The following is a 20,600-nucleotide window of genomic DNA, read 5'->3' on the forward strand; positions in this document are numbered from 1 at the left end:
CCACTCGGTCAGCTTTGACGGCCACGCCAACAATGCAGGCCCCCTATTAATCAGCCCCGTGCCCCGTCAATATATTATGAAGTCTATGGCTGGGCGTCATTCCACACCTCTGCAGCCCTTGTTTTGAAGTCCCCTTGATGTCTGCGATTCCTGCATCACGACACTTGTTATATTACTATGTTTCACCCGTAAAATCCCCCAAAAAATCTTGCTGTGGCCATTCACATCTGTGTCTTGACATGATACATGCTACATGGAGTTTTTTGATTGAAACAAGGTAAGTACGCGATAATATCTCGTTAAAATCATGGCGTCTTTAATTCTGCTCTCGCATGCTCTTACCTCCAGTTAGGGTTTTGCTGTTTACATTTTTTTTTAAATGCCCTCCAGTTCAAGATTTTTCTTCCCCCAGAAAATAAAGATTTTAAGCTTTCCAATGATGTGTCACACATGCATATAGGACAATTTTGGTCAAATTGAGGTCTCAGAGCGGAACTTCAAGTCACCTGAGTGTTTTCCGCCACATACATATAAATGCTGTACGATATTACGATATATAATGAAAGTGAAAGGATTTCAAGTTGGCCCTTGAATCTTTTTATTTTTGTGAAAGCGGACCTCAGAGTAAAAGGTTTAGACACACCTGCTGGACTGTGAAACAATGTAGATTTTTTTTTTTACTGGTACTGTGCAACACCGCACTCTGGTGGTCGAGTTATAACAAGTGTGACAGCCTACCTGTGTGCCAACCAACCCCATTCTCCCCTTTCCCCTCCATAAACAGACTGAAGTTTCTGTTTTCTAACAGCTTTGTTTTGTCCTTGCCTCTTGCAGGATCCCGGTTGTAAACCTCTGAAGTGGCTCTTTTCCATATGGTGAACACTTCTACAGAGCCTCCAGATTTTTCACCCCCTCGCCTGCAGCAGCATTTTTCATTTTCTCCCAAACTGTGAAATACGTTGAGGGACCGCAGGTATTCAAACTCCTCGACTTCCCTGAGGTCTTAAACCTAAACTCATCACGCTCGCCTCTCTCATTCCTTCCTTTCCTGTGTGCTCGGCGTAAATTTCCTCCGCGTGGCTGTCACGGCCCCCGAGCAGCGCCGAGCGCCGACCCGCCGTGACGAATTCACAAACAAACAGTTTAACAGCCGTGCAGCATCCCGTTTGAGGGCTCGAGATCGCTCTCCCTCGCTTCCAGTCACGCGGCGACACATCAGAAGGCTGTTTGCTATTGTTGTGCCACAAAAATTCAGTTTTTCTTGCTTGTAGATCAGGAGTGTCGAACATTTTTGTTGTTGTTGTTTGAGTTTTATCAGAGCGCCGTTATGACGGTGATAAATATGTGAAGGTGTGACATATTGCACGTACATAACTGCCCATGTATTTGGTTGTTATTATAGTGATGCCTTGAGGTACGAGTAACCTGACTTAAGAATTCTGCGAAGTACAAATTGTTGTTCAGCCAATTTTTGCTTGTACTTGTGGACAAAAATGAACCCCGTGGCCTTCCCACTGAAAATGGATTGAGCACCTATAGCCATTAATGGGTGTCATTAACACAAATTTTGCTAACTACCACGGCACATAAACTGTGATCTGGCAGTGAATGAGATAAATACGGTTACTCTTTTAAGAAAAATGACTCATATTCCTGCAGTTCAGTGAAATTCGTCTTCGGTCGTCTGCATGAATGTATTACACTGCCAACCTGTGGCCAAGATGCGTACACCAGAAGAAGTCGCGAAAAATCAGGTCACAATGCCCAAACTTTTTGTCTTTACTTAGTATTCAAATGTTTTCTAGCTAGGGGTGTGAAAATTGATCCGGATTGATGTATTGATTTGTTAAGCGTAATCGAATCGAAATCAATAAGAAGGCAAAACATTCATTCAAATGTCTGAATAGTTGTAGCACAAAAAATTTGCATCAAATCATGGGATTTTGTAATATCGGAAAATATCGTAGTTTTCCCTAAAATATTCACTTGAGTTGTCTTGTAAATGGTGATTTGCACTCCTAATTAGAGTCTCACAATGTTTAATGAAGTACAGTGATCCCTCGCTATATCACGCTTCAAACTTCGCGCCCTCAGTTCATTGTGGATGTTTTTCAATTTAAGAAAAAAATACAGTATTTTATTTAAAATTGTTAAGCTATATCCATGTATACTAAAGTTGTGTGAAATTTCCGATTCTTAGATTATTTGCGATTCGGCTGCTGAAGATTCGAGAATGATTCACAAACATCCATATTCCGATTATTTAAATATGCTAAGTAAAGCAGAACTAAAACACAGTCAGCGGGGTTTTCGGGATGCAATGAGGAACGGACCAAGAGTAAACATCTACAACTCAGGCTGCTAGATAAAAAAACGCCGACAGCCGCTACAAACACACCCAGTTGCTAAAAACTTCACATACGTTGATTCAAACTACGCCCACATAATGCTACGGTAAATATCACATGTATATAGAACTACATACGAAATGAAAGACAGCCATCTTAAAGCAGTAGACTTCTCAGGAAGGCTCTGTTGTAGCGAAATTAATTTTTAACCTACAATACTCCTAAATCGGCAAAATCTTGAGTTGAATCCATCTTTAAATGATGAAGCAGTTTTAAAACTTTCACATGTCGAAAGAAGACAGAAGGGAAATTATGGAATAACCGGAGCAATTTTAACAAGTTTAACGGTTGATCCACAACATTAAATTAATTGAATGTAGTTTAAAGCTGCTGATACAGAATGGGGACTTGAATATTTTATTTACTGTTTTGAACTGTTAACTTGACAATGAAAGAGTCGTTTATTTAAGCCTGAGAGGATTTTTGTACTATTTTTTAAACTAATGTACGAAGCATTAAAAGCAGCTAATAGCTGGGGGGTTGTGCATTAATAATTGATATGTAATCGGATCGTAGCCTCTGAATCACATTCGCAATCGAATCTTGAGGTGACCCAAGATTCCCACCTCTAATGTATACATGTACGAATCATTGTTTTATTTTGTATATATGCCATTTTTATAATTATTACATTTGCAGTGCTTGAAAACTATTTATTTAGAAAATGTGTGTATAAATGTTTTTTTAAATTATGCATCTCTTTCCAATGTTGTTAAATTGGAATAAATACATTGAACCCCCCCCCCCCAATTTTTTTTTATGTAAATAAGCTCTGCCCCTACTTCACAGATTTACAATTTTCGCGGGGGGAGGGGCCTCCCCGTAAACCACGAAAAACAAGGGATCACTGTACAGCGCTACAAAGTGCTATTTTCTTTATTATGCAATTAATACCATTGACAATGATATACGTCAGATAATATGGCTCTTTTGATAATTCTGCTGTGAATTTAAATTAGTTGATCTGTAGTAGACATCCAAACCATTTGAACTATGAGGGCCGGCCAATCCCCTCCTCCCCCCAGTTTAAATGGATTAGACGTCATTCGCCTTCAATGACAGCCAATGAGTCAAAAAAAAGTTATGTAAATTTGTGTTGGGTTTTTCGGGACGCTAAACGGATTAGCGGCATTGCCGTAAAGTTCAACAGAGAAACGTGATTTGAGATATGTCTGTTATGGAACTACTTGAACTCGTACCTCAAGGCACAACTGTACATAAACAAATATACTATTGAATTTTCAGTCTATAAAAGTCACACTGGGGTTTAAGTCACATTTTTAGGGGAAATTTTAATCTATTGAGAGTAAAAAACATTATGCACTAAGGTAATAACAATAAAATTGACAACAACAGGCTAACCAGCAAACAGTGTTGCATTTTAACAGTAACTTGACTAACTATAGCCTAAACAACCTTGCAGCAGTCAGTGCGGCGGAAAAAAACATAAATCATACCTGATTATAGGTTACAGACTCAGACAAACGATGGAGAAACAAAAAAGCGGGATTTATAGTCCAGAAAATAAACATTAAAATAAGATTAGATATGTAAATCAGAATTCATGTAAAATGAATTCAGCAAAACCGTTTAGCAAACTGAGCCGACAAGCTAATTTGGTCCACACGATAGTGCCACAAGACTACTTGTCTATAACGAATCCCCTCAAATCACTTCAAATGATAGCGACAAAAATTGTTGTTGGTGTTCAAACAAAATTGTTGAATGTTAAAAATGGATTTGGTGGAGGGGGAAGCTATTGCAAATTAGAAAGATTTTCTGATAAAATGAACAGGAACAAATACATTTAGTGAGAAATAAAAAATACTTGCACTTTGTTTGCTATAGTAGTGGGCCACATACACTATCGTAGGGGGCCAAATCTGGCCCACGGGCCTTAACATTGACACCCGTGTTGTAATCCATTCCGATATCCATCCGTCATCAAGCATCTCCAAACACGGATCTGACTATTTCGCAAAGCTGTAGCTAACGGGCAATGTGTTTAACATGTCACGCTCCAAAAATGATCCCTGCTTTAAGCCTTGGGGTGGGAAAAAAAATGCTAATTCTTGTGTGTGTGTATTTCCCTTCGTTTTCCTCTGGATTTTTTTTTTTTTTTTTTTTACATTATCATCAGCCATTCACCTCCTTGCTCACACTGAGGTGCAAAGAGCACAAACCCTGCTTTCTTCGAAATATTCACCACTCGAAGAGATTTTGGCGCTACCAATCAACCCAAGGGTATCTTTTTTTGTTTTCCGCATGACAACAGAGACAGATTCATGCAGTCCCGGAGAGCCTAGGACTAGCGCATCATCGTGATTTTTTTTTTTGACAGGAATTGCATTGTGGAAATAACCATCTGCCTTCACGTTTAATCAGTGTACATCATTGAAAAGTGGCACCAAAGGAACTTTCAAGGGAGCGCTCGTGTCGCCCGCATCATCACACTCACATGTAATATTCATAAATGTCTACTTTATCGATGGGCTTGTGATGTCTTCTAGAACCTTGCAAAAACAGAGTTGGTCTTGGATGAAACTTTGTCGAAGTAGTTTTCGTAGACTTAGGCCTGAGGTTCGGCTGCCGCTCAACGAAATAAATCTTCATCGGATACAACTGTGTATTTCCACCTTAGTTGTACTAGTTTGTGGAAGGCCGTTTTTTGTTACTCGTGGACCATTCTACTCTCCACAGAGCCAAAAGCAACAGGTTCTACCTACTTACTACAATACGTTATATACTAATGAATGGGAAGTGTTCTATGGAAAGCCATTGGAGCATTTATTCAGGATACTTGATATCCAGTTTAAGGGTTATAAACTATTGTGCTAGCATCAACACTAAACTAGGACCACCAAAGAATTGAAAATTTACTAGTTGCGAACCAATTAAATCTACAAAAACTTGATCTGAATCTATTTTAAAGTTTTAAGGCATTTTAGTTCCTCACTGAAATGCTCTTTAACTAGTTTTTTGCTGTACATTCTATTCTCACCTATGGAGAACCAGGAGTGTTTAAATTAATTAAGTGTATAAAGTAATTAAATAAAAAAAAGTGTGCCAATAAATGTTATTATTTCAGTGTTTATTTCTTTCAAGATTTCTGTTTTTTTTGTTTTTTATTTGTATATTTTTGTCTAATTTGTATTTTATTCTAAATGTATTTCAAAAATAATTCATTTATTCACATTGTTCAAATACTTTGAAATAAATGTTGAAATAAATACAATTTTAATTGTAAAAAAAATAAAAAATATTTCAATGGTTAAACATTTCAATATTCATGTATTTATTATTTTTTTAAATATATTTTTTATTTTGGAATTTATCACAATTACTTTTAAAAAATAATTGTTGAAATGAATAAAAATTTGAATATTAAAATACTAAAAAAATTTCAATATTTACATATTTCAGTTTTAATAAGCGGCTCAGAAGACTAATTAATGTATTTACAGTGATGTTATAAAAATTAGGACACCCCATTAAATATTCAGTTCTTAAGAAATGTTCACATAATCAATGTCTGATCTTGTTTTTCTTTATAACTGGAAAAGAAAGTGATTTAATTACAGGTAAACGACAAAATTTACTATTGTTTTACTCATTAAACCAAATATATCAACAAAAATGCATATTCTAACTGAGGAAAAAGTTAGGACACCCTACCATCTAATAGCTAGTGTTACTTCCTTTGGCAGAAATAACTTCAGTGAGACGCTTTTTGTAGCCATCTACTAGTCTTTGACATCGGTCTGAAGAAAGTTTGCCCCACTCCTCAACGCAGAATACTTTCAACAATGACTGACTGTTGAAGTGAGAGCAAACAGCAAAAGAGCTGTCTGAGGCCATCAGAAAGAAGACTGTAGACGCTTATAACTCTGGTAAGGGATTTCAAAATATCTGAAAAGAATATGAAATCAACCATTGCACTTCCGGAAAATAGTCTACAAGTGGAGGACATTCAAAACAACTGCCTACATGCCCTGGTCTGGCCTTCCATGCAAGTTAACCCCGAGAGCAGACCTCAAGATGCTAAAAGAAGTCTCCAAAAACACTAAAATGTCATCACGGGACCAACAGTAGGCTCTTGCTACTGTTGCTTTGATGCAGCGCGTCCTGGCCAGCTCACCATCATAGAATCCATCATGAATTATGTCGTGTATCAGAGGATGCTTAAGGGGTATGACGACACCTGGGGAAATGCTAATATTCCATCATTTATCCATCAACGCATGCCTTTTGAATTCATATCATGCCACTTCGTGTAATTACACACATCGCAACACCAAGAAAATGATAGAAATTAGGTCGATTGTCAAGCTAAAAGGACCCGCCCCCGAGATGCCGGAAATCTAGCATATTGTGTGCGTGACGTCACTATAGGGAAACAACCGGCTCAGTGCTTAGTACTGAATGGCGGCGATGATGGCGGACAATTTTGTTTCTATTTGCAGCGACGAATCCGGCGTAACGAACATTCTTCTAATGGTGACGAGGAGAGTATTGAACCTTTCTTTGGTTTTTTGGGTTATCAATTTGAGCCCAAACAAAAGCCAATGCAGCCTAATGAAAGGATCATTGAGGGGAACAATCACACTGATGAAACACCGGCGGCAACAGAATCACCGAATGGTTTGTTTTGCATTTCCTTTTGTGAAGCTGATACAACGTGACCGCAAAATAAAGTAATGTATAGAATAATTATCATTTAATATGCTATCATCGGTTTCGCTCTGCCAACCGACACAAATATGAATGGGATTAGAGGATTTGTTCTATATATTTTACGAGCGATAATTTATACATGTGTCCAGTCCTATATCCAACGCGTGATATGTTTTTTATTATAAAAGAGTACTCACTCTGGCCATTTCCCTCCTTTGCTTTGCCTGGGGTGGTGAGGTGGTCTCATCAGAGCCAGTCATCGTCCTCTTTCACGGGGCACCGCATCTGCTTTCAGCAGCAATTTCTTAGCAAAACCTGATTTCATTTGCCCATAGTTCGTATAGCTTTCAGGTGTAAAATGCGCACCACACAAAACCGTGCCGGAGGCTGGGTCTGCAAAATTAGCCCTCTTAGCACTGACGAACTTTACTCATTGTCTGCGTAGTCCAGCTCTTTTTCTCGCGTTCGGGAACTACATTGCGACAAATGGCCATTTGTAAACCACATAGCATGACAGGTTTGAACCATTTTAGCGATTTTTTGATAAAACACGACTGCAACTCTCTCGTCGATAAACAACGATGGCACCTGCCTCGACCTTTTGTTTCCTTGTTATGACGTCTCCGCCCCATTTGGCTGTTTCCGGAACACTTTCGGAAATGTTCGTCATTTTCGATCTATTTTCGATAATTGCTCATTAATGTGATTGATTTTTTTGTGAATTATATCAATATTTGTTATCTGGGCACATAACGGTTCTATTGATGTCTCACACCCCCTTTGCGTTTTCATACCCTTTAAGGAACATCTTAGATCATCTGTGAAAAAAATAAAGCTGAGGCGAAACTGGACCCTGCAACACAACAGTCCCCCAAAACATACCACTAAATCCACCAAGGACTGGCTGAAAACGAAGAAATGAGAGTCCTGGAATGGCCGAGTCAATGCCCAGATTTTAATCCCATTGAGATGCTGTGGGGTGACTTGAAACGGGCTGTACATGCAAGAAACCCCTAAAACGTCTCACAGGTGAAAGTATTCTGCGTTGAGGAGTGGGGCAAATTTTCTTCAGACCGATGTCAAAGACTGGTAGATGGCTACAAAAAGCGTCTCACTAAAGTTATTTCAGCCAAAGGGGCTAACACTAACTATTAGGTGGTTCGGGTATCCTAACATTTTCCTCAGTTAGAATATGCATTTTTGCTGATATATTTGGTTAAATGAGTAAAACAATGTTATTTTTTAGAGGTGCGCGAAATTTCCGATTCTTAGATAATTCGCAATTCGGCCGTGGAAGATTTGAGAACGATTCACAAACATCCAAATTCCCATTATTGAATTATACCAGGTAAAGCGGAACTAAAACAAAGTCAACGCGGTCTTCGGGTCGCAATGAGGAACGGACCGAGAGTAAATATCGTGTTAAACTCTTGCCGCTAGATAATAAAAATAATCAATCATCAATAATCTATTTATAATCAAATCGGAGCCACTGAATTGTAATCGTAAACGAATCGTTAGGTGCCCCAAGATTCCCAAAAATATTAATTTTGGTTGTTTACTTTTTACAATTAAATCACTTTATTTTCCAGTGATAAAGACAGACAAGATCAGACATTGATATGTGAACATTTCTAAATAAATAAATAAATATTTAATGGAGTGTCCTAATTTTTTTACTTGACTGTATTTTGATCTTTACAAATTTAATATTTCAACATTTTCTCATTTAGATTTTTATCGTTGAAATAAATTAAATGAATATTGAAACAAAACAAATACATACAAATGTGTAAAAAAAAATCCACTAAAAAATATTGAATTAAATCAAGATTAAAATAATATATTTATTGATTATTGGCACTATTGGTTCTCCACACTCGCCAACTCAGTGCACTCATGCGCCTGCCCCTTGGTAGTTCAAAAATGACTGGCTGGGAAAGTGATTAGATGTACAGCAGAGACTGCATTTTATCTCATTGGCTACAATTTTCACTGTTTAAATAGATTGTACACCTATCTCTATTAAAGGCAGTGAATGAGTCAAAAGTAAATACAGCCAACAGTTAGGTATATTTGATCATGTCAGCCAAAATGAAACTTCTTACTAATAAGAACAAAAACCGTACTTGTACATGGACCCGAAGCTGGACTGCAAGGCTCATGAATAAATGCTCTGGTAGCGATCCCTACTATTTTTTCCCACTCCAAACGTCTTTCTGGTAGCGTCATACGTGGCCTGTGCGGATATCCAGTCTTGTGGTTTTTAGTACAACTCCTGTAGGACAATGGTCTTTCTGTACCATGCAAGTTCAATAAAGACAATACTGGTGTTTTAAATTGTTGTCTGTGTTTATTTGGACAGCTCTGCTACAAATGCTTCTGTTTTATTTAACATCAGGCCTGTCCTTCAGTCCTGTTAAAGCGAGTGTGAGGCGTTGAATTAAATTCCGCAAACCCGCAGCACGTGTCGATCACGTCAGCCGCCCAAGGGATTGAGGCAACGAGGCGTCCGCTTATCTCGACACCTCGTATGGATTTCGCTAGCTTCGGTCAGATTAGCGAGGCACTCGGTGAGAATTTCCCCAGTGCGCCGTTCCTCACGCGAGTGTCAATAAAATCAGGCACACACTTGAGGGGAACTGCCACGCGAGTGTATCGAGATTCACGGATCTGACGTCCATCCAGTCGAGATATTTCACCGATCCCAGTCATCGATCTGTCTGGCGGAGGCGTGAGCTGGTGTGTGTCTGCTGCGGCTCCATCACTCACATGGTCGCGTCTTTCAAAAAAAATTAATAAATACTCAAAAACGCAACTCGCCTGTCACCAGATGAGACACCTTTCAGCTAGAAAACACTCTCCAAGGGGATGTACAGTTGTTAGATTTCACGAGTGAGGCGGAAGACTGCGAGTTTCATGACAGAGGATGAAATTAACGCCGCTATTTATAAATATGGAGGACAAGATGCAAGGTAACATTGGACGGGATTATTGTTGTTCTTGCTGTTTTGAAACGCTAATCGCTTTTATTGTTTAAATACTAAAATAACTGCCTACTCCATTCGCTGTAAAATAATTGCTATCCAGGCTTGGTGTCCAAACTATGGCCCGCGGCCCAATTTTTATTGCCCCGCAGCAAATTATGAATATGGCCTGCACAAGAACCCTGAGTTCAGCCTACTTTGTTGCAATCCTCAGCCTTAACACTAGATGGAGCTAGTCACTTAAACAGTGTCTCTCAGTAAGCTCAGGGATCAATCTGAAAACATTTTGAAATCAATATAGGAAACTATAGAATTTCAGTATTTAGTTTTACATAAATAAAATTACACAAAAAAACAATCCAATGTGATGAATTTGGTATCACTGGACATTTTTTGCTGTGTGAAGTTTGTTTCAGTAGTGTAAATATATTAATTGCAATACAGTGATCCCTCGCTACTTCGCACTTCAAACTTCGCGCCCTTAGTCTATCGTGTTTTTTTTTTTTTCCCAATCAAAAGATAAATACAGTCTCACTCTCCCTCCTGCAGCTGCTTTTCTTGGTCAGGCAGTGCACTAGAGTTGCTTATTAAAGTTAGTGATGATTGACAGACGTAAGGTTTGATCTTGCTAAAGATGCTTAGAAGTCGAAACTTCAAAGCGCTGCATGTGTCAATCATCATTTAGCTCGTCAAACAGTTGCTGTGGAAACTCATTGTGTGTAATTGAGTAGCTTGGACGGATTTGAGTCCACTCATTGAATGAAGCATTTAATAAAGACAGGCATTTTTCTACTTTATTCTTGTTTAAAAATAATTTGGTGTATATATGTAAACGTTTTTTTTTTAATTATAGTTTGGGGAAAAAGGTGAAAAAACATATCTTATATGAATCTCTTTCCAATGCCAAATCTGAATGAATACATTGAACACACACACACATACAAAAAATAATAATAATAATGCGGGGTGCGGCTGTGCGCTACGTTCTTTACTGTTTACTTACGGTTTACTGTTCTTTTCTGTGGCGGGTTTTGGTCCCCATTAACCGTGAAAAACGAGGGATCGCTGTATCCTTATTCGTCTGGCTTATTATTTTTAACTCATTTGCTGCCATTGACAGCTACAGACTTTAATTCCGTTTCCACCGTTCTCAGCCAAAACTGATTGGACGTCTATTGGTGTCAATTGCAGCCAATGAGTTAACATATAAAAACATATATCTGAACCCTTTTTTTTCATCTATTCCAAAGCTCTGTTTAACAAAGTACCTTGAGAGGTAGAAAAAGCGCTATACAAGTATAAAGAGAAGAAGAGAAGAAGAAGAAGAAATGAAAGTGGAAGGATTTCAAGGCCGTCCCCGGAGAAGAAAGTTTGGACACCCCTGCTTTAAAACACACACACACACACACACACACACACTCACGCACACACACACACACACACACACTTTGGTTTACAGAAATGTTGCTTTGAGATTAAAAAAAAAAAAAATCTTTAAGAAATACAGTTGTAAGAGACTGTTCAGACTACAAAAGAGCCATCCAGTTTCAATCTGGATGGGCTAAAAATGAGAGCTGTCCGGACTAGTCGACGTAATCGATGACGTAAATGCGTTGAAGAGCGCACCATCCCTTCGACAGTAAATCAAGCATTGAAAGAATATATGCGTGGAAAGTTGAGAATGGTGGACGCTCGGGATTCAACCGGGGAAAGGGGCAAAAAGCTAAAAAAGCGCCCCAGAGTGACCAAAGCATGGACTTATTTCAACGCAACAAGGGAGGGTAGACTGTCATATGCTGTCTCTGTAATGCCAAGCTTGCATACCACGGCAGCACGTCGGCCGTGAATCGGCCTGAAGCGCCGTCACCCAGGTAACCTTTTGGAAGGCGACAGGAGACAACAAGCTGGCGGATCGTAAGTCCATATAAAGACTTTTTTTTTTTAAGTTGACTTTATGTGGGTCGTATGACAAGAGTATTAGGGGCTAATGTAGCTGAATAAGCAATTATGTACTTTATGTAGCGCGTTGCCGCAATATTGTCAACAATATCAACAATATTGAAAGCATCTTGTGTTTTAGAATCAGTTTTACAAATAAGGAAATCCTTATTATTTTTCTTCATTTACATCCAATTATAATCCATTGAAGAGTTTATACTTATGTTTCGTCATAGTTCCCAGTGAAGGTACACGTATGTAAAGTGCGTAGCGGCTCACAGCTACATTACTCCTCGTAATAATGTGACTTTTGTTTCTCGTAGCAATATTACGACTTTAATCTCGGTTTTTTCCCCCTTTTTGTTTTATTTATTTGGCCCTAATACTCCGTCGTAGCGTCGTATCAACGTGCATCATTAAGTTTTTTTCACGTACTTCACTCCAGTGATTCATGACAATTATTTATCAACTCTGCTGGTGCCCACTCTAATGCTGAGAACAATATAGACATACAACAAAAAGAGAAAGTAAGAATTGTTTTGAATCCTGTTGGAAAAGTGAAGTGACAGTGTTCTCAATCAGTTTCAATATCATTCTTTTGCACTAGTTATTGCCATCAGCATTTGACCTCATTATTCATGATTTATTATTGTTACTTATGTGTTCATTTGTACTTTAATATAGAATTTAATTGTTCCAAAATGTTTCTGTGAATTATTAATAATAATTTAACTGCAAGATTAGGTAAAAAAACAAATATTAGAGGAGTCGACTAACTGTTAAAAATAATTCTATGGGACAACCCTGCTACAAGGCTATACCAAAGGTAGTTTCTCATCAGATATAGATAAGATGCATCGCAGTCTGAACAGCTCAGAAAGGATTTGACTGTCCATGACGTCACTCTACGCTGAATGACGCCTTCGTTGCCACAGCAACCTGTCAGGTGTGTCAATAATGTGCCCCAGTCTGAACAGGCTCAAATCTGATTTAGACACATGCTAAAAATAGTGTAAACAGTCAGGATTAAAAATCAGATTTAAGGAGGAATCCGATTGGAATCAGATATGCATGCAGTCTGAACACAGCCAAAATGGCACAATGACACAATCGGTCAAAAACTAATGAACTCTTTAATAATTTTATGGTGGATTGATTTCCTGACACATGTTGCGATAATCTTTGTACTGCCATATTGGGAGATTATCATGAGCCTTGAATTGCAAATCGTATCATTAGTTACCTAGAGGTTACCGCCCCTGTGGTATTGAAGAACATAAATGAAATTAAAAAATTCCAACACAAATAAGCCATGAACTAAAATGAGAATGAAAAGAAATTCAACAAAATAATGTTTAAAAAAAAAAATTTGCGAATCTGCTGACCTTTTTCGCCTGATGCCACTTCTTTTGTTATAATTGCCAACTTCGCAATGATTGTACACTCTACTCTTGTAACAGCTACAAGACAAAATGTCCAGAACACTGATGCCCATCTTCCCTCACGTCTCATAATGATTTTTTGACATGCAATGTCAGTTTCCCCCAGTTTCAGAGGCATACCATACGGTCGGAGCATTAGGTCCAAAATGAGAAGAAACAAGAATGCCCTTTAAATAAAACTTCTGATGCACATCCGTCTTTAGGGATCCGCCCTAATTAACGGCTTGACCTCCTAATGACGCTCCCCCCTTGTGCGAGTTAACATTTAGCGGGCGACACCCTCCGGAGTTGCTTTCCGAAGCGTGCGTATTAAAAGATGTGACAGTGACATTAATAAGATCCCGCCAGGATAAGTGCAAGGGCTGTTTTCTCTTTATTTCCCAACAATTTGTACTCCAAATTTTGATACATGTCTCAACTCAGCTGCAGAGGGAAGCCAAAGGGAGCACGTTTAAAGCAATAACGACACACGCACACATCAGATAAGCTCCCACTCGTGGACCGAGGCACCTGGCTGTCCGGTCTTGTTCGCTTTCTTCAAAACGCTGACGTGGCCGCGAATCTGTCAGGGTGAGGATAAGTGACTGGAGAACAAAAAAAAAACAACAACAAAAAAACCAAAAACAAAATCTGAACGTCCCGTGAAGCGTCCCATCAAGAGTGTCGGCGAGGGTGCATCAGTCCCCCCCACACGCTTCCCAACGTTTTTGTCCCACAATCAGTCCGGTGAGAGTGCGGATCACTGGTGCCCTTTGTCACTTCTTCAGTTGGACTTGGACCAGATCTTGCCGCTGCCGCGCAGCCTGACGAGTAAAGAATGTCAAGGGTTATTTGGATTTGATTCTGTGTGTGTAATTAGTCAACTAATCGGCTCATCTATAAATAAAGGTGTTTTCTGTTATATTACATTGTTTTCCAACGCAAATGCAGATGCGTGCACATATCGTTTCATTCATTATAAAGAAATTAATTAATCACAGCTTAAAAATTTATTATTCGTGATTAATCGCAATTCAAACCATCAATAAAATATGCCATATTTTTTGTAAATTATTGTTGGAATGGAAAGATAAGACGGATATATACATTCTACATACTGTACATAAGTACTGTATTTGTTAATTATAACAATAAATCAACAAAATGGCATTAACATTAACATTCTGTTAAAGCGATCCATGGATAGAAAGACTTGTAGTTCTTAAAAGATAAATGTTAGTAAAAGTTATAGAAATTTCATATTAGAACCCCTCTTAATGTTTTCGTTTTAATAAAATTTGTAAAATTTTCAATCAAAAAATAAACTAGTAGCTCGCCATTGTTGATGTCAATAATGACACAATGCTCATGGTGCTGAAACCCATAAAATCAGTCGCACCCAAGCGCCAGCAGAGGGCAACAAAACAACAAAAAAAACACAAGTAACAAGTGGACATGACACTGTGCTGTCATTTTAATCTGTTTGAGCGGCATGTGCTTTAAATAGGTTAAATATTTTAACGTGATTAATTTAAAACATTAATTACCGCCCGTTAACGCGATAATTTTGACAGCCCTAATTAAGACTAAAAAAGGAACATTTACAGTCTTTTTCTTTTTTTAATATATCCTTTGACTTATGAAACAAATCACATTCGAAAATTAAAACAAATCAAGAGTATTTAATTAAAATGAAGCAGTTTTTGGATTTCAAATACTTAATACTTTTTTTATTTCATAACTAAAAAATGTTAAATCTTATGAAAATTGAAGGATGAAAAAACTAATTAAATGATTTTTGTTCATTTGTGTTTTTTTAATTTAAAACAATCTAAAAAACAGAGTATTTACTGCTACATCTTTTTTTAAAGGGATCCACAGCTAGAGAGACTTGTTCTTCTTAAAACATAAACGTTATTGTGAGTTAAAATAATTTGATATGAAAACCCCTCTTAATGTTTTCGGTTTTATACAATTTGTAAAATTAGTTTAAGTAGTAGGTCGCCAGTGTTGTTGAAGTTGCAGGGCGGTGACGTCACATGGTGACACTGCCAGGCTTCCAGAGTATGACTCTAGCGACATAAACATGTCATCTTTTCAACCCCTTTCAATTTGAAACCGAGTGGAACATTAATAAGCATGACAGCACTGTTGATATTTCACAAAACGAGCAGCAAAAGCAAAATGAACAGGAAAGACGGGATGAGACGAGACAAGAGTAGGGAAAAAAAAAAGGTTTTCTGCCAAAATGTGCTACATCGGCGAAACGTCTACAAGAGACGGATTTTACACCCAAAGTACTACCGTGCGCTTTCAGCTTGTTTTGTTTTGATGCATACAGATAGAACATATTAAATATGCCTTAAGAAAATACTTGAACATACTAATATCAAATAAGGGTGGCTTAAATACGCTATATGACTAATGTGGTCAACAGATCAACAATATGCTTTAAAGGGGAAGTTCAGAATTTTTCACATTAGGCTTAATCTTCGAGTTGGCAGGGTTTAATTACTCGGTAGAGTTGATTTCAACAAATTCCGTGTAGTTTGCAATTTATTTGTTAGTTTCAGGGCTCCGGAGTGGCTAAGCTAGCATGAGTCAATGTGCCTGCTTCGCATGCCAATAAAAAACGATATTACCAGATGTAACATAGTCAAATATCTTCAAAATACAAATCATTGTTCGAAATACTCATGCGGCCAAAACAATGTCACACCAAACTGCCGCAATTCATTTCATTCAAAAGCAGGACTTTTTTTTTTTTAGATGCGTAATGCGACCATAATAGACAGTGCTCTGTCTGCAGTGGAAAAAAAACAATGTGATATCACTCAAATGTTGGTGATCATACTATTACTGACATGCGATGGTAAAATCTAATAACTTTATCCTGAAAACAGAGCCAAAACTATTGATTGCATAGGTAATCGGTGATTCTCATGCGTGCGTATGTTGTTTTTTATTGGTATGCTAAGCGGTAGAGGCGTGCGAAATCTCCGATTCTTAGATTATTCGCGATTCGGCCGTGGAAGATTCGAGAACGATTAGCAAACATCCAAATTCCGATTATTGAATTATACCAGGTAAAGCGGAACTAAAACACAGTCAGCGCGGTCTTCGGGACGCAATGAGGAACGGACCGAGAGTAAATATCATGTTCAACTCATGCCGCTAGATTAAAAAAAACAATAATTCCTGACTGCGGCCATCAGCCGCTACAAACAGCGCCCAGTTGCTAGTTGCTACAAACATACGGCAACATACGGCTATGGTAGATATCACATACAGTGGGGAGAACAAGTATTTGATACACTGCCAATGGGAAAACCCGTTGGCAGTGTATCAAATACTTGTTCTCCCCACTGTATATCTAGAACTAGATGTGAAATGACAGACGACGGCCATGTTAGATCATATACCAAGAATTAGATGCGAAATGACAGACTTTCCCGCGCTAGTAAACAGGCGCCATCTTAAAGCAGTAGACTTCTCTAGAAGGCTCTGTTGTAGCGAACCTAATTACTTTTTATCTAAAAAAAAAAACCAACAACCCCAAATCGGCAAAATCTTGACTTGAATCTATCTTTAAATGATGAAACAGTTTTAAAACTTTCATGTTGAAAGTAGACAGAAGGGAAATTATGGAATAACGGGAGCAATTTTAACAACTTTAACAGTTGATTCACAACATTAAATTAATTAATTACTGTTTTTAACGGTTAACTTGATACTGAAATAGTACTTTGTTTAGCCTGAGAGGATTTTTGAACACTTTTGGAACTAGTGTTCAAAAAATGTGGGGATATTTGTGGTGCATCAATAATCGATTTATAATCAAATCGGAGCCTCTGAATCGTAATCGTAATCGAATCGTTAGGTGCCCGAAGATTCCCACCTCTACTAAGCAGGCACCGTTGACTCGTGCTAGCTTTGCCACTCCGGAGCCCTGAAACTAACAATTAAGTAACTAACTGCACGGAATCTGTTGGAATCAATCATGTCAAAAATTCTGAAATTCCCCTTTAAAGCTAGCACAAGAAAACACAATGCTCAAAAGTATGAGAGGGATACACATGCAAAAAGTATTTTGAGGCAATGAAAAGCTAATAAAGGACTCAATAAAAACAGAAATAGTAAGTACTCGCCGCTTTTAACCGATGTGCGCATGTGTTGGACGTCTCGCCGCATAAAAGGAATTGCAGTACACCAATAGTGTTCGTCTATTGAAAGTGACAAACTACGGTATCACATCAAGCTTCCATGGCGCAAATAAAACATGGCGCCCTCTGTAGGTCAAAACATGTACTAAATATTATAGATTTTTAAACCAATGGCAATGTTTTATTTGTTTCTAATAACATATTTTGGTAAAACAGAACAATGGCGTACCGCACGCAGGCTATTTTTAGACCGTGACGTCGCAACGTAGAGCGGATGTAAAGCCGAAGTGGGACATTATAGACCCGGCCTCGCAGAGACCCAACGTAAAAAGGGCTACTTTTCTCCGGTAATCTTTCAAAAACGAACATGCCGATCACGCATTGCTTTTTTGGAACTTGTAGAAACGACTCTAGACATTACGACACATGAAGGATGTTTTCTTCATACGTTTCCGGAAACTAACACCAGCTCGGTGAATCCATTCACATTTCATATGCAGTAAACATTATGTTGGGTTGGCATGGTCTTTCAGAGGACAAAGAGGTAAGCCATTTTTATATTTTTAACTTATTTATTAGCGTAACGTTGTGCCGTACTGCTTCTGTCTGACAATGAATGACCTGAAAAGAATGACAATGGTATCTGACTGCCACTGTTACCGTTTCTGCTATATATATATATATATATATATATATATATATATATATTAAAAAAACAACTTTAGTAAGGGGGAAGTGTGAATAAATTATAGAATTAAGATGTGTTATCAACGAAAAAATTAAAAGTGTTCGTTGGCTGTCACTGAGTAGCATTTGCGATCGCTACACAAAGCTAACTAAATTACCCCCAAGAACGGTAAGAGACGTAGGACAACCAGAGGATATGTAAGAAAGACAGGGCTGATGGTAAAGGATAGCTTGTTGAAACAGGAGAATGTCATTGTCAGTCACGTCAATAAAAAAGCTAAAGCTATGCTTAGGTCGGCTCGTTTTTTTCGTCTTTTTCAGCCTTCGACACTCAAGCCATCTCTTTAACTCAACATTTTTATGTTCTTCCACATCTTTGCCAGTGAATTTGGCACCAGGCACATCATTCTCGAAGAGAATTGGTAGATTTAGCTCTGTAAACGTCTCCTTCGTACACGATTTCCATTCATTTCCTATTGGGGACAAACGGTGGCTTGTCCTTACTTAGCAACAGTAGCTAATGTCATGAATATTAATGAGCGGAAGTGACGTGTTGCTTGCGGTACGCCACTGTGGCTTATTAGAGCCTACAAGTCTAAGTCCAAGTTTCCCGTTAATAAATTTACTTTTTTATCTTTTGTTTTCATAATTTAAAAAAGGAAAAAAATAAAACGATTTATACAACATTTCATTTTAAGAGCCTAAAAAAATGTTTAGATCATTTTTAGGTCAGCAATGTTTCTAAGATTGACTATCAAAACACAGTAGTCATCAATTAATTTGATGGGGTATTAGTGGCCGATTAGTTGCTGAACGGTGGCAGCCCTAGTGAATAAGGTGGTTTACTTTGCTGTCATGCCACATTCTCAAAGTGGAAATGTCGACAAGGTAAATTGTGGGGTATGGTTGTGTTTGACCACGTGATCACTTAAGTCGGACAGTGCAATCCAAGAAATGGGTAAAGTGGGTTATAATTGTTGCCATACAAGACATGTTATAAAGACACATGGGAATTGTTTGCAACGTCATATCCTTTGGCAGCCACTTAATTGGCCGCATCCAGAATGGGTGACATCACACATTTTAATTCCAAGATTGAGGTTAAACTATCATTAATTGGGAGTTTGAAAACATCAAGCGGATCTTCTTCTGGAGACCGACAAGATGGGGTCATCAGTCTCACAGCCGACCATTAAAATAAAATCGAAGCAAACCCAATTTCTCAAATGTGTACTGCGCGCGAGGTGGATCGGGTGACGTTTTACAATCCAGGACAGATGTGCAGTGGGAAGGCGTTAATAGAGGCAGGAGCAGAACAACCCTGACAGCCACTTACAGCAGCAGCTGGCTTTTTAGTGTTGATTGAAAAAAATTTTTTTTAAATTGCACCCACAGTGGTTCTCAGCTGAATTATTTGCTCTCTGCGAGAACATTGGACTAATGGCTTTCATTTAATGTTGAAGGAGACACTTAGCCGTGTTGTCGTTATTACTCGCCAAATGCGTATTTAGAAAGCATGCTTTGCAAAGCTCAAAGTGCTCCGCAGTAAAATTAAAGATATTTTTAAAAAAAATACACATGCATAAATTCCATGCCAGTTTTTTTATACCACTGCTATTCCATTTAAAGTTTTCCCAGATAAACAAGTAAATTAAAATACTTTTTTAAATTAAAAAAAAAAAAGCTTTAAACACAAAAAAAGTCAAAGTAATAGTACTCACCCTTTCACCTTAGAACTTTTTTTTCCCGGCTGTCGTGGTTCCTGAGATGATGCAGGGTCTCGCGGTTCGGCCGGTTGGTCCGCATCCTGATTGGAGGCTGCTCCGGCAGGGGCGGGGCCCGATGAAGGCGAGGCGGCGCTGGCCTTCAGGGTTTTTTGGAGGTTTGACACCTGACGAAAGCCAATCATTTGTTCACCAGTTGATCTCTCGACACGTTTTCCATCAAAGGGAGCGAATGAGTTAAAATGCATAAAAATTAGGGCTGTCAAAATTATCGCGTTAACGGGCGGTAATTAATTTTTTAAATTAATCACGTTAAAATATTTGACGCAATTAACGCACATGCCCCGCTCAGATTAAAATGACAGAAGTGTAATGTCTGCTTGTTATTTGGCGCCCTCTGCTGGCGCTTGGGTCCAAATGATTTTATACGTTTGGGGAGTGAGCTTGGTGTAATGACATCAACAATGGCGAGCTACGTTTATTTTTTAACTGAAAATTTTACAAATTTTAATAAAACGAAAACATTAAGAGGGGTTTTAATATAAAATTTCTATAACTTGTACTAACATTTATCTTTTAAGAACTACAAGTTTTTCTA

The 20,600-nt window shown here is 38.2% G+C and overlaps 2 protein-coding genes across 4 annotated transcripts in view; one reads left to right on the top strand and one right to left on the bottom strand.

Annotated features, from left to right (window-relative positions):
- The window catches only part of pianp (PILR alpha associated neural protein), a 47,067-nt gene extending 40,987 nt beyond the window's left edge, over window positions 1–6,080 (top strand). For 2 of the 3 annotated variants that reach the window (XM_057833149.1, XM_057833150.1), the window contains one exon: window positions 835–6,080. In XM_057833149.1, the coding sequence (XP_057689132.1) occupies window positions 835–856 (22 nt within the window). In that variant the 3' untranslated portion in view covers window positions 857–6,080. The remainder of the gene's footprint in view (window positions 1–834) is intronic. The other variant, XR_009062851.1, reaches the window with a different exon arrangement.
- A 7,723-nt stretch (window positions 6,081–13,803) lies between these two features.
- Window positions 13,804–20,600, bottom strand: part of cops7a (COP9 constitutive photomorphogenic homolog subunit 7A) — a 30,570-nt gene continuing 23,773 nt past the window's right edge. The window contains exons 7-8 of the mRNA XM_057835187.1: window positions 20,000–20,169; window positions 13,804–14,252 (exon numbers count right to left, since the gene is read on the bottom strand). Of these exons, the coding sequence (XP_057691170.1) occupies window positions 14,213–14,252; window positions 20,000–20,169 (210 nt within the window). The 3' untranslated portion in view covers window positions 13,804–14,212. The remainder of the gene's footprint in view (window positions 14,253–19,999; window positions 20,170–20,600) is intronic.

This window comes from Corythoichthys intestinalis, chromosome 4, assembly GCF_030265065.1.
Source record: "Corythoichthys intestinalis isolate RoL2023-P3 chromosome 4, ASM3026506v1, whole genome shotgun sequence".
In the NCBI taxonomy this organism is placed as follows: Eukaryota; Metazoa; Chordata; class Actinopteri; order Syngnathiformes; family Syngnathidae; genus Corythoichthys; species Corythoichthys intestinalis.